This window comes from Cebus imitator, unplaced genomic scaffold (genome assembly GCF_001604975.1).
Source record: "Cebus imitator isolate Cc_AM_T3 unplaced genomic scaffold, Cebus_imitator-1.0 Scaffold69, whole genome shotgun sequence".
Taxonomy (NCBI): Eukaryota; Metazoa; Chordata; class Mammalia; order Primates; family Cebidae; genus Cebus; species Cebus imitator.
This window is the reverse complement of record NW_016107384.1, coordinates 1,785,429-1,802,491: the sequence shown is the minus strand read 5'-3', so window position 1 is coordinate 1,802,491 and position 17,063 is coordinate 1,785,429. Positions and strand designations below refer to the sequence as shown.

Sequence of the window (17,063 nt, the reverse complement as noted above, 5' to 3'; positions counted from 1 at the left end):
ATCACTTGAGGCCAGGAATTCAAGACCTGCATGGCCAACACGGTGAAACCCATAAAAATACAAAAAAATTAGCTGGGTATGGTGGCATGCCTGTAATTCCAGCTTCTAGGGAAGCTGAGTAAACCGAGATCATGCCATTGCACTTCAGCCTGAGCGACAGATTGAGACTCTGTCTCAAAAAAAAAAAAAAAAAAGGCCAGGTGTTGTGTCGTGTGACTGTAATCCCAGCAACTCAGGAGGCTGAGGCAGAAGAATCACTTAAACCTGGGAGGTAGAGGTTGCAGTGAGCCAAGATCATGCCACTGCACTCCAGCCTGGGCAACAAAGCAAGACTCTGTCTTAAAAAACAAAACAAAACAAAACAAAAAAACAATGATTGGCTGGGTGCAGTGGTTTGCGCCTGTAATCCCAGCACTTTGGAAGACTGAGGCAGGTGGATCATTTGAACTCTTGAGTTCCAGACCAGCCTGGACATGAGCCCCCGCACCTGGCCTCTTAATTTCAATTTAAATGGCAGAGCTAAGATTTTTCCATGGCAAAATTATCTTAATTATTCTAAGTTAAACAAAAGTTCCTAATACTCTAATAATAAAGTTACTCTACCGTATTTCCCATTAAAGGTTTATTTCCAGTCATAGGTTTTTTTTTTTTTGTTGTTGTTGTTGTTGTTTTGTGATCAAGTCTCACTCTGTCACCCAGGGTAGAGTGCAGTGGTGCAAATCTCGGCTCACTGCAACCTCCGCCTCCCAGGTTCAAGCAGTTCTCCTGCCTCAGCATCCCAAGCAGCTGGGACTACAGGCATGCATCAACAACACACTTGGCTAGTGTTTGTATTTTTAGTAGAGATGAGGTTTCACCTGTTGGCCAGGCTGATCTGGAACTCCTGACCTCAGGTGACCCACCCACCTTGGCCTCCCAAAGTGCTAGGATTACAGGTATGAGCCACCATGCCCAGCCCTAGGCATAGTTTTAAATGACATTTATCTATTGGCTTTTCTGTTTAGTTTTTTATGTGATAATCAAACTGATAAATTTTAACCATAAAGAAAGTTAACAACCTTTTAACTTATAACCACTTTGAAGTTTATTTTACAGCACTTTAATTGAAACATTATTTAACTACTGACCAGGACCATTTACAAATTTAATGCTTGGCCTTCGAGCCAATTAAAAACCTTTAAGTACTAAAATTTTACATCGTGATTTGTTTTGTTATGATGGTGAAAACAGAAGAAAAATCTAAAGCAAAAATATAATGATTTCCACAAAAACCATATATTTCTCCCTTATATTAAAGGGAAGAAAGAAGGAAGGAAAAAGAAAAGGAGGGGGAAATAGGGTGAGAAGAAAAGAGGGCATGATAGGCAAGAAAAATACATTTTCCCCTCAATTTTCAAAAAGAAGGGAAACTCTTTGAGGTTTCAGCAAATTAGGTATTCAACTGAGTCAGTTTATATTAAGGCATTTTCTTTACATATTATTGAATCCCATCATGCCTTTCATGTTGCCAGCAGCACCCTGTTGAAACTGCCTCATCATTGATTGAAGTCCTGCCATACCACCTAGAACAAAAGTAGGGAAACAGAGTTAAAAACAGACAATTATTAAGCAGAACTGGAAACATTACTTTTTTTTTTTTTTTAAATAGAGATGGGGTTTCACCTTGTTGGTCAGGGTGGTTTCGAACTCTTGACCTCAGGTGATCCACCCACCTCAGCCTCCCAAAGTGCTGGGATTACAGGGGTGAGCCACCATGCCCAGCCTAACATTTATTACTTTTGCCTAATAAGTACTTCTAAAAATACTGAATTCTGATTGCAGTTTAGTCATCAGCCTTAAAGAACATGCCACCTAAAAATTTATATTATCACCAGTATCGTCATCAATAAAAGAGAATGAATACCCTATCTTATGGAGTTATTGTGAGGAATAAATGAGGTGATACATAAAAAAGATCTTAGGGTGGTACCCATCACACAGTCAATAAATCTAAACAAAAGGCCGGGTGCAGTGGCTCACGCCTGTAATCCCAGCACTTCTGGAGGCTGAGGTGGGCAGATCACCTGAGGTCAGGAGTTCAACAACAGCCTGACCAACATGGAGAAACTCCGTTTATTTTTATTTTTTTTATTTTTGTAGAAAGTGATTTATTTAGAGAGAGAGAGAAACAGGAAAAGGAGAGAGAAAGAAATAGCTAACTCTCACACTGAGTGAGAGAATGCAGAAAGATGGAATGCAGGAGAGGAAAGCAGCTTCCACACTGAGTGGACGGGAACAGAGAGAGATGGAGTTTAGGAGAAGAGAGGCTCCCACGAAGGGAGTGTTCGTGGAAGGGGATCCAAACATGGAGTCTCAGAAACTCTGTTTCTATTGAAAATACAAAATTAGCCGGGCGTGGTAGTACATGCCTCTAATCCCAGCTACTCAGGAGGCTGATGCAGGAGAATCTCTTGAACCCAGGAGGCAGAGGTTGCGGTGAGCCAAGATTGGCCACTGCACTCTAGCCTGGCAACAAGAGTGAAACTGTCTCAAAAAAAAAAAAAAAAATCTAAAATTTTTTTCTTATAAATCCAAAAGGGTCTTCCTCTAAATTACGTAAAAAATAATCAATAGGGAATTATTTCATAGGACTTACAAAAAGAAAGTAATTCATTTATTGAACATCTACTATATGCCCAGAAATCATACTAAATGTTTTCATATATATCATTTCATTTAATTGTCACAATTTGTTGATGAGATACGATCTGTGATTTTACAGAAGGGGAAAGTGAGGTTCAGAAAGCTTAAGGAACTTTGTAAAGGTTATACAGTCAAAGTAGAACTAAGGTTAAAAATCCTCAGTCGTATCATTAAAAATATCCAGGTTCTAAAACAAGGGAAAAAGTCACCAGAACAAACAAACAAAAGATGATTAAATAGCTTGCTCAAACAAAAGATGATTAAAAATCACAAAGATGGCAGCAGAGCACTGAATAAGACCTCAGCTAATAAGCCACTATTACAATTTAATTCAACTTAGGATTCAGATGACCATTTCCCTAAAATCACACATCTTTTGAACAGATTTTCATACTATCACAACAAAAAGCTTATAATTAAAACTCAACCCTTATAAATTAAACTGCATTAGCAACTGCCAACAACTTGGTATTTACCCATGTGATGAAGAACTCTAGGATCCATCATTTTGGCCATTTGTTGGTTCAATTTTGCCATCTGTGACTGGCTCACATTCTTAGACATGTCGCCACCTGAAAAAAAAAAAAAAAGATTTTGAGTCAGTGTGGGAGGTAATATAATCAGGGTATAACAGAAAGTTTGAGGGGGCTGGGCGCAGTGGCTTATGCCTGTAATCCCAGCAGGCATGGCGGACCATGGCTGGCAGATCACTTGAGGCCAGGAGTTTGAGAACAGCCAGGCCAACATGGTGAAACCCTGTCGCTACTAAAAATATAAAAATTGGCCGGGTGCAGTAGCTCACACCTGTAATCCCAGCACTTTGGGAGGCCAAGGAGGGTGAATCACGTGAGGACAGGAGTTCAAGAATAGCCTGACCAACATGGAAAAACTCCATCTCTAATAAAAATACAAAATTAGCTGGGTGTGGTGACGCATGCCTGTTCTCCCAGCTACTCTGGTAGATGAGGTAGGAGAATCGCTTGAACCTGGGAGGCAGAGTGAGCTGAGATGTGCCACTGCACTCCAGCCTGGGCAACAAGAGCGAAACTCTGTCTCAAAAATAGTAATAATAACAAATAAATAAAAAGTAATAAAAAATAGCAAGTTTGATGAACTGAGTAAATACAAAGAAGATACAAAGAGTAAATACAAAGAAAAAATTACATAATCTTATCACTCTAACATAATTATTTCTATTTTAACATATTCCTTTCTAATCTTTATCTCAATTACATACTATTTTTTGAAGAACATGTAAAATTCTATATAAAAGGACATTTAAAGGACTTTCTTAAGGCTATGATTTATGCTAATACTTTACTTATATCTGTGAATAAGTCACCATTAGTAAAACTGTACCTTTTTTTTTTTTTTTTTTTGAGACGGAGTCTTGCTCTGTCCCCTACACTACAGTGCACTGGCATGATCTCGGCTCACTGCAAGCTCCACATCCCATGTTCAAGTGATTCTCCCTGCCTCAGCCTCCCAAGTAACTGGGATTACAGGTACCCACTACCACACCTGGCTAATTTTTGTATTTTTAGTAGAGACGAGTTTTCACCATCTTGGCCAGGCTGGTCTCGAACTCCTGACCTTGTGATCCGCCTACCTCGGCCTCCCAAAGTGCTGGGATTACAGGCATAAGCCATGGTGCCGGGCCTATTTTTTGTATTTTAAGTAAAGACAGGGTTTCACCATGCAGGCCAGGCTGGTCTTCAACTCCTGACCTCAAATGATCTGCCCCTCTTGGCCTCCCAAAGTGCTAGGATTATAGGCATGAGCCATCACACCCAGCCAAGAATTATATTTGGAAGACTATTTGACAACATGAAAAAACAGTTATGATATATCAGAAGAAAACATTAGTTATAGCAACTGGTTTTTTTTTTTTTTAAAGACGGGGTTTCACCATGTTGGTCAGGCTGGTCTTGAACTCCCGACCAGAGGTGATCTGCCCGCCTTGGCCTCCAAAGTGCTTGGATTACAGGCAGGAGCCACTGCGCCCAGCCTAGTTATAGCAACTGTTATTTGCAGTAGGATCCACTGGATTCTCTGAGGAGTAAAGGTAATTTTTTTTCCTTATATTATCTAAATTTAATATAATGTCTTCATAAAAATAAAATCATTAAGTTTTATTTTTTATTTATTTTTTCATTTACCCACACTACAAAGATGTAAGTTTTGTTTTTTTTTAATTAATGTTTATTACTTGACTATGAAAACAGATAAATCACAGGTCACTCTATCAATGCTGGAAGTACTTGAAAATAACATGAAATTCAGCTGTGAATTTCAGTACTCTTAACTTTTTTCTCAGCTTACTTCTTTTCAGTCTGTTAACTAATAACAAGCTTATTTTTCCTTACCTTTGAAAAGTCCTTTGATACCTCCCATCTTTTTTACCATCTGTGCAAACTTGGTATATTGAGTCAATAGTTCTTGAACATCTCTTGTTGATACACCTGATCCTCTTGCTACTCTTTGGATTCTTCCTGGTTGTTTACTAAAAACTTTGGCACCATCCGTACTGTCTAGTTCTGTAGACAAGGGTCAATTACTCTCACACACAATTATTTACCATCAAAGCAGCTGTGTGCAGATGGGCAATATATAACTTCAGATAGCTTAGCAGGTTATGTTTTTAAAGTGATAACTATCTCATTTTTCTCCTTCTATATTACAAAATATTTTACTTATAGAAAAACAGACATAATACATAGTCAAAACACCACCCAGATTTAACAAATGTTATAATTCACTGTTTGCATTTGATTTTTAAAAATTAAACACAGAATATGTTCAAAGAACATTCATAGTATTCCTAAGCTATAAACAAACTAACATGTACTTTCCCTACAGATTAAGTAAACTATTAATAGAATGTTTTGAGACCCCATGTCCACCACTTCCATACTTCATATGTCCACCTTCTCCAGGCCCTCCAAACACCAGAGGTATATGGTATATTTCAAAAATGAACACAGATGCCCACCTTAGCTCTACCCTAAATAACTATTAATCATTAATTCATAAATTTAGACTGTATAAGCAGGCAGGAGATAGGTTCTATCCATAATCAACAGAAAAATTATTTCCTATAATCAAGTAATTACTACTACTAGTATTTTAGTTCTCTCAGTAGCATATAAACAGTGAATTAATTCCCAGTTGATCACTCTTAGAATATGAAGTGCATTTCTTCTGGCTTCAGTTGCACGCAATCTCAAGAAGGGATGGACATTAGTCCATTATGTCTGCATTCCCTCTGCAATATCCCCTAGGTAAATGGTTATCTAGCCTTGGTCTTAATATCCAGGAGAGATGACCTGCTATCTAATGTAAGGCTGTCTATGCCATTCTGTTATACTTAGGGAAAAATCTTTTCTTTTCACATATTAAATTGAAGTCCATTTACCTGGCACGTCCATTCCTATTCATGTATATGTCTCCTTGCCAGACACAAAAAATAAGGCTTTCAAAATCTTTTTTTTTTTTTTAGACACAGAGTCTTGTTCTGTCACTCAAGCTGGAGTGCAGTGGCGCAAGCTTGGCTCACTGCAACCTCCACCTCCAGGGTTCAAGCGAGTCTCCCACCTCAGGCTCCCGGGTAGCTGGTACTACAGGCACACGACACCACAGCTAGCTAGTATTTTTGTGTTTTTTTTAAAGACAGGTTTCACCATGTTGCCCAGGCTGGTCTCAAACTCCTGACCTCAAGTGATCCACCCACCTTGGCCTTCCAAAGTGCTGGGATTACAGGTGAGAGCCACCACACCTGGCCAACTTTCAAACTCGTAAGAGCCACCATGTCTCCTGTGAATTTTTGCTGGGTGACAAATATCCAACTCTTGACTCTTCTCTCATAACATGGATTAGAATCCCATTTATCATCCTGATTTCCTGTATCTTCTAATTGCCTATACCCTCTAAATATATTATGCAGAAGTGAACTGAAATCCAGCTGAAATCTAATTATCAATGCAATACTAACAAAGACATAATATCTCAAAAATAAACTTAAGGTCAAAATCTCCAAATCCATTTCATAAATGTGCTTTTAAGCCTCACCTTCATTATGAAATATATATGCTATTCCTTCCAACAGCTCAAATCAAATGAAAGATAAACTAATAGCAGCACATTATGGCAAGCAATATGACAAGAGTTAAGCAAATAGTGGAAGGGGCCTTAATTCAAAGGAAGGAAGGAAGTCAGGTAAGATTCTGTGATGGGCAAATTACTCAACTTCCCTGTACCGTAGTTTCCTAATATGACAAAGGCAGAGAATAAATGAATATGCCATAGGAGTTGTTATGATGACAATATGAATTCATATATGTAAAGTGCTCAGGACAGTGCCTAGCACAGAACAGATACTTTAGATATGCTGTAGTCCTAAAAGGACAAATGTGAGTAAAAAGAAGAGAAAGGAGCAAGGAATACTTTCAGAAGCAAAACATGGATTCCTAAAATAAACAACCAGTTTTCTGTAAAAGGGCTGAGCGCAGATGAGAGCTGAGAGATTTAAAACGCTGAAAAGGCAGGTAATGTCAAAATTATAATAGAACTTGTATTCAGGTTCAGGAGTTTGGAATTAATAAAAGCAATAAAGAACCACTAAAGAATTTAGACCCCAGGATTGTTATTACTGAAAAGACTATTCTGGTGGCACCAAAGAAGAAAGATTAAAACAGGAATGCAATAAAGAAGGGGGAAATAGGAGGAGGCTACTGGAGTAATCCAGGTAAGAAATGACAAGAGTATAAATTAACTCAGGGTAATACAGAGACAAATATAAGAGGGAAGATGAGAGAAATATAGGAAGTATGACTCAGCAAATCTAAGGTGATGTTAACGTTTCTACATTCCACTTGACGTAGCAAAATACTGATATATGTAGACTGTGATAAATTAAGCATTTGCAGGCCGGGCATGGTGGCTCACACCTGTAATCCCAGGACTCTGGGAGGCAGAGGCAAGTGGATCACCTGAGGTCAGGAGTTCGAGACCAGTCTGGTCAACATGGTGAAACCCCATCTCTAGTAAAGAATATAAAATTAGCCAGGCATGGTGGCACATGCCTGTAATTTCAGCTGCTTGGGAGGCTGAGGCAGGAGAATTGCTTGAACCTGGGAGGCAGAGGGTGCAGTGAGCCGAGATTTCACCACTGGACTGCAGCCTGGGTGGCAGAGTGAATCTCCAACTCAAAAAACACTAATTAAGCATGTGGACAACAAAACCACTGTTCATATAAAGAAAAAAGAAAAAAAAATTAAGCATGTGCATATAGTATAATGCCTAGAGCAACCATTAAGAAAAGTATTCAAAGAGATATTTTCAAAACTATTATAGGTAAATTAAAATGAAATACTAATTAATATTCGGGTAACCCACAGGAAAGCAGAAAAGGAGAAACAAGAATAAAAATCAGAGGGCATAAACAAACGAATAATAAAATGACAGAACTAAATCCTAACATAGCAATAATACACCCATTAAAAGACAAAGATTATCAGAATATTTTTTAAAATAACCCAATTATATGCTGTCAACATGAAACTCACTTCAAATATGAATAGGTAGGTGCTATGATCTGAATGTTGTATGTCCCCTGAAAATTCATGTTGAAACTTAGTCCCTAAAGCAACAGTATTAAAAGGTGTGGCTTCTGGGAAGTAATTAGGTTATAAGGGCGCTACCCTCAAGAATGGATTGGTAGCCAGGCATGGTGGTTAATGCCTGTAATCCCAGCTCAATCTCAGGCCAAGGTGGGCAGATCACTTGAGTCCAGGAGTTCAAGACCAGTCTGGGTGACATGGTAAAGTCCAACTCAACAAAAAATACAAAAATTAGCTGGGCATGGTGGTGCATGTGTACGGTCAGAGGCTGAGGCAGGAGGATTGCTTGAGTCCAGGAGGCAGAGGTTGCAGTGAGCCAAGATTGCAACATTGCACTCCAGCCTGGACAACAGAGTAAGACACCCATCTCAAAAACACAGACACACACACACACACACACACACACACACACACACACACACACACAGTGGATTAGTGGTCTTGTAAAAGGGCTGGAGAAAACAAGGCCCCTTTTTTGTCCTTCTGCCTTTCCACCATGTGAGGACACAGCCATTTGCCACTCTGGAGGCACAGCAAAAAGGTACCATCTTGGAGGCAGAGACAAGACCAGCAGCACAAATCTTGGGGTCTTCTCAGCCTCAGGTATTTTGTTATAGCAGCACAAACAGACTTAGACAGTAGGTTAAAAGTAAAAGGAATAGGTCGGGCACTGTGGCTCACGCCTATAATCCCAGCACTTTGGGAGGCTGAGGCAGGTAGATTATGAGGTCAGGAGTTTGAGACCAGTCTGATCAACATAGTAAAACCATGTCTCTACTAAAAATTACAAAAAAGTAGTCAGGCATGGTAGTGTGCACCTGTAATCCCAGCTTCTCGAGACGCTGAGGCAGGAGAATCACGTGAACCCGAGAGGCGGAGGTTGCAGTGAGCTGAGGTCGCACCATTGCACTCCAGCCCGGGTGATAGTGTGAGGGTCTGTCTCAAAAACAAACAACCAAGCAAAAAACAGTGAAAGGAAGGCCAGGTGTGATGGCTCACACCTGTAATCCCAGCGCTTTGGGAGGCCAAGGTGGGCAGATCACCTGAGGTCGGGAGTTCGAGACCAGCCTGACCAACATGGAGAAACCCCAGCTCTACTAAAAATACAAAATCAGCCAGGCATGGTGGTGCATGCCTGGTAATCCCTGCTACTGGGGAGGCTAAGGCAGGAGAATCGCTTGAACCCAGAAAGCAGAGGCTGCAGTAAGCCAACACGGTGCCATTGCATTCCAGCCTGGGCAACAAGAGCAAAACTCCATCTCGAAAAAAAAAAAAAAAGACCAGGAACAAAGAGGGATGTGACATAATGATAAAAGGGTCAATCACCAAGAAGACAAAATCCTAAATCTGAATGCACCCAACAAAAGAGTTTGAAAACACATGAAGCAAAACTGACACAAGTGACAGAAGAAAATTTAAGTCACTCTCATACTTCGATATCGATAATCAATAGAACCTCTAGAGAGAAAATCAGCAAGGATATATCTAGGTTCACCCCAGTTTCTAGCTTAGGTGATGCGGTAGATAGATGAAGTATCACTTACCAAGGAAGAAGTGCTACTTTTGAATCCCAAATGTCTTGGAAAACTTTCAAACATGTAAGAAGAAAAGTCTATCTAGCATTTAGGAGCACCTAGAGAGGCAGTTTTCAAGACCATGGACTTGTACCAGAATGCTTAGGTTTCAAGTCCAGCCTCTCCATTCTCTAGTAACGTTGGGCAAATTACTCAACTTCCCTGTACTACAGTTTCCTAATTTGAAAAAGGAAGATAATAACTGAATATGCCACAGGAGTTGTCATGATGATAAAATGAATATGTAAAGTGTTCAGGACAGTGCATGGCACTGAATGGATACTTGAGATATGTTGCAATTATGAATTCTACATGCAAACATTTTTGCAGTGTCAGAGATGGTGATGAAAAAGATAATGTTAAAAGAAAAAGACAGTCTTATTTGGGTTACTATGAAAACCTGGAGCTCAGGAAAAAGAGACTACAAAAAAATAATAAATCATAGATATGAATAATTGTTCAAATTGTTAGAATATTACATAAACTTAGTTGAAAAAGAGCAGCAGGGTTTGAGAGAACTGACTCCAATTTTGAAAGAAGTTCTACTGTGTGTAAAATGCTATTGAATAGCATTGAATACTACAGAGACATCTTTTGTGAAAAGAAGAGTCAATCCATGGGGCAAATTTCATTCTTGTCTTTTAAAAAATTGCCAGAGCCACCTTGACCTTTGGCAACCATCACCATAATCAGTTAGCAGTCATCAACATTAAGCTAAGACCCTCTACCAGCAAAAAGATTATGATGCACTGAAGGCTTTAGATGATCATTAGCATTTTTAGCAATAAACTTTTTTTCTTTTGAGAGGGAGTCTTGCTCTGTCACCCAGGTTGGAGTACAACGGTGCAATCTCAGCTGACTGAAACCTCTGCCTCCCGGGTTCAAGTGATTCTCCTGCCTCCCCTCCCAAGTAGCTGGGACTATGGGTGCACAACACCATACCTGGCTAATTGTTGTATTTGTACATCGTTTTTTAGACATAATGCTCCTGCACACTTAATAGATACAGTATACATATGTGTAAACATAACTTTTATATACGCTGGAAAACCAAAAAATTAGTTATGACTCATTTTATTGCATGATATTTCCTTTATTGCAGTGGTCGAGAACCATACTCACAATATCTCTGAGGTATGCCTTTACAGGGTCAGGGAGACAGAGCAGTATACTGAGAGAACTAAAACCTTATGTTTCAGACCGAAAGAATTTTGTAAGCATTGCTTAAGCTATCCATCTCTTACAGTTTCCCAATGTATGCTAACAATATTAAAGCTATGAATAGACTTTCAATAAATTTTTTTTTTTCGTAGAGACAGAGTCTTGCTATGTTGTCTTAAACTCCTGGCCTCAAGTAATCCTTCCACCTTGGGCTGCCAAAGTGCTAGGATTACAGGTGTGAGCCACCTCACTTGGCCAAATTTAATTCTTAAAAACCAGCATTCAACCAAATTTGACTACAGAGTTCTCCTTTTAATTTATCTCTGTCAACATCATGAAGAACTAGTGTTCTTTCCTTGTAACTCATTTGGAGAAGTACTGTACTAGACATTTCTCTCAATGATGAAGGCAATCCAATAATCATAACTAAGAGCCTTCAAGCTATTATAAATCTACGTAAAAATACTCTTTCAATCTAAATTTCTGACCATCTTGTCCACGAGAACACAGTGCAACTAACTTACTGATATTTAGAACATTGTCACCTGAGATAAATAATCTGCCATCTTACCTTGATCATTCATACTATCCATTATTGTCATTAATTTCTTTAGCCTTGCCATTGACTCCTGTTCATTTCCTTTGCTCATAAAATCTGTTCCAAAACCAGGGATCATCCCCTAAAACAGATTTAAATATAAAGTAAATGATAGCTTAAGATTAACTGTTCAAAATGTACACATTTAACAATTAGGTTTTTGACATTAAGTCTTAAGATATCTATTTTTACTCAAGTGTAAAAAATAATTAAAGCAAGTATATTTATTCTTAGAAATTTTAATGAAAACAAAAGAAGGTATAAATAAATTTTTAAGGATAACTAACCAAGATCTGACTGAAGGGGCCCATTTTCATGATATTTTGAAATTGCTCATACATGTCTCGCAATGTAAACTGACCTGAAATACAAATAATTTGGATATATTAGAGAACGAACATTTCCATTCAATAGAAGTAATTTCTTCCTTAATCATGAATTCATCTTGAAGCGTACTTATAAAATACACAATCAATAAGTATTCACTAAGCAGTTACCATGTGCAAGATGACAGGATGAATGCTGGGGAGAATATACAGACACATAGGTCTTATCCTAGAGAAGCTTACATTCCATCTGAGAAGACACAAATGCAAACACACAAGAAACCTGAAAACAAGGCACATAAACTAGACCTACTAGGATAAGTACAATTTATAACAGATTGACAGTATCAAAAGTTCAAGAGGACATGTACCACAAAGAACTCCCATATATTGCTGGTGAGAATATAAAATAGCAAAACACTTTAGAAGATTGTTTGGAGTTTCTTAAATAGCTTAGTTATCTATGAACAGGAAAATGGGAAAAATATGATACACTGTGGGAAAAATACTTTTCAGCAATAAAAAGAACAAACTATAGATAAGTGCAACTACATGAATGAATATCAAAATATGGTTAATCAAAGAAAACAGATTAGAAAAAAAGGATATACTCAGAATTTCCTTTTTTTTTTTTTTTTTTTTTAAGAGGGTTATGCTCTATCACCCAGACTGGATTGCAATGGCACAGTCATAATTCACTGGTAGCCTCAAACCTGAGGTCTGATCCTGAGCTCAAGTGATCCTCCTGCCTCAGTCTCCAGAGTAGCCAAGACTACAGATGCATGCCGCTGGATTTTTCTTAAGAGATAGGGGTCTCCCTATGTTACCTAGCCTGGTCTCAAATTCCTGGCCTGAATTGATCCTCTCCCTTTGGCCTCCTAAAGCACTGGGATTACAGTGTGAGCCACCATGCACAGCCCAGGAATTCTATAATATGAAGCATTACTGGAAATGGGCATAAACAAACCTTTTAGAGTAATGGATACATTCTGTTTCTTGATTGGGTGTGGGTTACTGTGCATTTGTGAAAAAAAAAAAAAAGGTATCCTTGCTGGGCGTAGTGGTTCACACCTGTAATCCCAGCACTTTGGGAGGCAGAGGCAGGTAGATCACGAGAGGACAAGAGTTCAAGACCAGCCTGGCCAACATGGTGAAACCCTGTCTCTACTAAAATACAAAAATTAGCCAGGAGTAGTGGTGCACGCCTCTAGTCCCAGCTACTGGGGAGGCAGAGGCAGGAGAACTGCTTGAACCTGGGAGGCAGAGGTTTCAGTGAGCTGAGATTGTGCCAATGCACTCCAGCCTGGGCAACAGAGGAAGGTTCCATCTAAAAAGAAAAAGGAGCAAAGAAACAGGCAATGAAGGATAAATTCATTCATTCAATAGTAACTGAAGACCTACTATGTGCCAGATACTGTGTTAGGTACTGTGAACATAAAAGATGAGTAACACAGCTATGACTTCTACTTTTACCTTTTAGCAGAGAAAACAGATATCAAATAATTGCGATGAATAATACAAAAATTAATTGTAGGAAGTGATAGAAACATCTATCAGAAAGTTCCAACTCAGTCTAGGGTTCAAGTAAAATGTCCCTGAAAAAGGACATTTAGTGTAAGTAGGGTGCCATATTAGCTAGAGGAGAGGAAGGTAGAGGTAAGAAGAGAGATAGAAGGACTAGCAAAGTCAACAGCCCAGATGTGAGAGACAGAAATGTACATTTGAGAAATTGAAAGAAGTCCAGCATAGCTGATACATAGAATACTAAGAACAACAGTGCTAAAACACAACATGGAAGATGTTAGCTAGATGGTAAAATCAGTTAAAAATTTTATAAGGGCAACAGAAAGCCACTAAAGAACTTTAAGAAGAGCAGTAATGGGATCAGATGTGCATTTGTGAAAAATCATTTTGGCTGTACTATGAAAAAATACATCAAAGGGGAGGACTATTGGAAGCTGGAAGATCTGCTGAAAGACTCACAATAAACAATCTAGGAAAGAGATGAACTAGCATAGCCGTAGGGCGGCTACAGAGAAGGGGATGGAATGGAGATATTTAGGATGTAGAAATGCTAGGACTAGCTAACTGATGGAGAAAGGAGCGGGCAGGGTGAGGAAGAAATAATAATGACACCTAAGTTTCTGACTCTGGTAACAATATAAATGATGTTAACATTCATTGATGAGACAAGGAGGTGAGAGGTTGGGATAGGATGATAAGGATATGCTGAATTTGAGGTGTCTATGCAACATCCAAGAATGGTCTAGTAAACACAGATACATGAGTCTGAAGCTCCAGGGAAAGATGACTTAGAATGATCCCTGAGAAACATTAGCATTTAAGAGAAAAGTAAAGGCATAATTATTTGATGAAATGAGTGAGAAGAAGCAAAGAGGCAGAATTTTTGCTATGGTAAATAAGTAAAAGATTATTTTTAGAAAAACCAGAATGGTAGAGAATAAAATACATTAAACATTTATGATGTGCCGGAGATTGTACATGTATCAGGTAATGCAATCTTCACAACCATATGAAGTAGTATTATGTACTTTTTATAGATGACAAAATTGAGGCTAAGTAATTTCGAAAAGTTAATACAGCCAAAAAATACATCAGAGATACAAGTACAGGTATGTTATATTTAAGAACCTGAGCTCCTAATCAGAATAATATCCTTCTCTACAGGAGGGGTCTTTCATGTGGAGTAAAGAAAATGTGGTATATTTAATTTCATCCTTTTACATTTCTTTTTATATATTATACATATATATGAAGAAATTTATAAGAAAACAGATTAGAAGGGTGTGTTCTAACTTACTTTTAACGTGTTTAACTTCAAGGAACCAGCAGAGCACAGTGGCTCACACCTGTAATCCAGCACTTTGGGAAGCTGAGGTGGGCAGATCACCTGAGGTTAGCAGTTTGAGATCAGCCTGGTCAACATGGGGAAACCCCATCTCTACTAAAAATACAAAAATTAGCCGGGCCTGGTGGTGCGTGCCTTTAATCCCAGCTACTCAGAAAGCTGAGGCAGGAAAATCACTTGAACCCAGGAGGAAGCGGCTGCAGTAAGCCAAGATTGCGCCATTGCACTCCAGCCTGGTAACAGAGTGAGACTCTGTCTACAACAAACAAACAAAAAAACTTCAAGGAACCTAATGAAAGCCTTGATTTTAATCTTAATTTTAATAAAAACACTGAATTCTATAACAGTTCAGATGACTGAGATTTAAAATAATTTGCATATAAATCATCTAAAATAATAAGCAGACGATATAACTAATAAAATTACATTTCAAACAACTTAGTAACTTTATAAAAAATTAATGGAAGACATCTGAGATCAAGTTCTCTTTTGTCATTCATATACCATGTTTCAACTTCTCTATAAGTGCTTCATTGTCATCCAACTTCAACTCGTTGACTTTATCTATCAGTCCTTCAATGTCACCCATACCTATAAGATAAAAAAAGAAAAATTAACAACTAACACTATACCTTGCTTTACATTATACAAAACACATTCACATACATAATAATCTTGTGAGGTTATGATGATGGGTTAGGTATTCTTACTACACTATGCAAATGAGAAAACTGAAGCTAAGAAAGTTAAGTGGCATGACTGGGCGCAGCAAATCTGCCTGTAATCCCAGCACTTTGGGAGGCTGAGGCAGGTCACCTAAGGTCAGGAGTTTGAGACCAGCCTGGCCAACATGGTGAAACGCTGTCTTTACTAAAAATGCAAAAATTAGCTGGGTCTGGTGACGCATGCCTGTAATCCCAGCTACTAAGGAGGCTGAAGCAGGAAAATTGCTCGAACCTGGGAGGTAGAGGGTTCAGTGAACCAAGATTGCAGCACTGCACTCCAGCCTGAGTGACAAGAGCAAAATTCCATCTCAAAAAAAAAAGGAAGAAAGAAAGTCAAGTAGCAACAAAGTAGAAAAGCAGGGACTCCAGCCTAGGGTTTAACTCCAAATTCCATGTTCTCTAGCTATACCACCTTGAGACATTGCCAAAGTATTATTGCCCTTACATCCGCTATTACTAAAACCACTTATTTTTGTATTGTGCTCTAAAGCTTTTCCAAAGAACTTTCCAAACCCCAGTGGGGTCTCCAAAAAAAAAAAGAACTTTCTACTAGATACTTCATTTTACCACTTTCACCACAGAAAGCCAATAACCATTATCTCTATTTTACAGGTAAGGAAAATAAGTCATAGAAGGAAATGATGTTCTTAAATTAGTGAGGCAGAATTAAAATCCTATTTAGTCCTAAAGATACATAGTATTTCTCGGAGATTTTTCTATATCTCCACCACTGTACATACCAAGAAGTTTGCTAATAAAAGGCTGCGTTTTGAAAGGTTCGAAGTCATCTATATGTTCCCCTGTACCAATGAAAATTATAGGACTTTTTGTGGCAGCAACAAAAAAAAAAAAAAAAAAAAAAAAAAAAGAAAATATAAAATAACTTCAAAAGAACCCCATAAATTTCCAGCAGATCTGAAATTCGAAGTGAATCTGCCTCCAAAGCTAATTAGACAAAGGTACAAAACTCAAGTTTCATTTCACTAGTTACAAAAGAACTCTATCAGACAGGCTCCAAAATTTCTATTTAAACTTCCTTTATAAACCATACTAGGTTCACTAATGAAACATATTTTAAATGATCAATATGAAAGCTATAAACATATATCCTTCCCCATATAATCCCAAGACAGAGGACAACAGTATCAATGATACTTACGCACTGAGCGCACCACCTCCTTTTGCATGGCCATCAAGTTTTGTCACTATTACTGAGGCTACATCTACTTTATCTTTAAAAGCCTTAGCTTGGGCTTCACAAGCCTGCCCAATGGAGGCATCCATCACATAAACAATGTTGTCAGGTTGCTAGAAAGTTTAAATAGAAAAGATACTTTAGAAAAGATGTGTATTGATCCTAAGCAAATGTCATCATTAGAAGCTATAAAACAATATTTAGAGCTGGGCATGTGGCTCATGCCTGTAATCCCAGCACTTTGGGAGGCCAAGGCAGGTGGATCACCTGAGGTTAGTGAGACCAGGCTGGTCAACATGGTGAAACCCTGTCTCT

At 38.4% G+C, this 17,063-nt stretch overlaps 1 protein-coding gene across 1 annotated transcript in view; it reads right to left on the bottom strand.

Moving 5' to 3' along the window:
* Positions 1-1,059: 1,059 nt before the first annotated feature.
* The window catches only part of SRP54 (signal recognition particle 54), a 23,211-nt gene continuing 7,207 nt past the window's right edge, over positions 1,060-17,063 (bottom strand). The window contains exons 5-12 of the mRNA XM_017530777.2: positions 16,713-16,861; positions 16,294-16,394; positions 15,333-15,419; positions 11,921-11,994; positions 11,607-11,715; positions 5,049-5,219; positions 3,159-3,254; positions 1,060-1,562 (exon numbers count right to left, since the gene is read on the bottom strand). Of these exons, the coding sequence (XP_017386266.2) occupies positions 1,471-1,562; positions 3,159-3,254; positions 5,049-5,219; positions 11,607-11,715; positions 11,921-11,994; positions 15,333-15,419; positions 16,294-16,394; positions 16,713-16,861 (879 nt within the window). The 3' untranslated portion in view covers positions 1,060-1,470. The remainder of the gene's footprint in view (positions 1,563-3,158; positions 3,255-5,048; positions 5,220-11,606; positions 11,716-11,920; positions 11,995-15,332; positions 15,420-16,293; positions 16,395-16,712; positions 16,862-17,063) is intronic.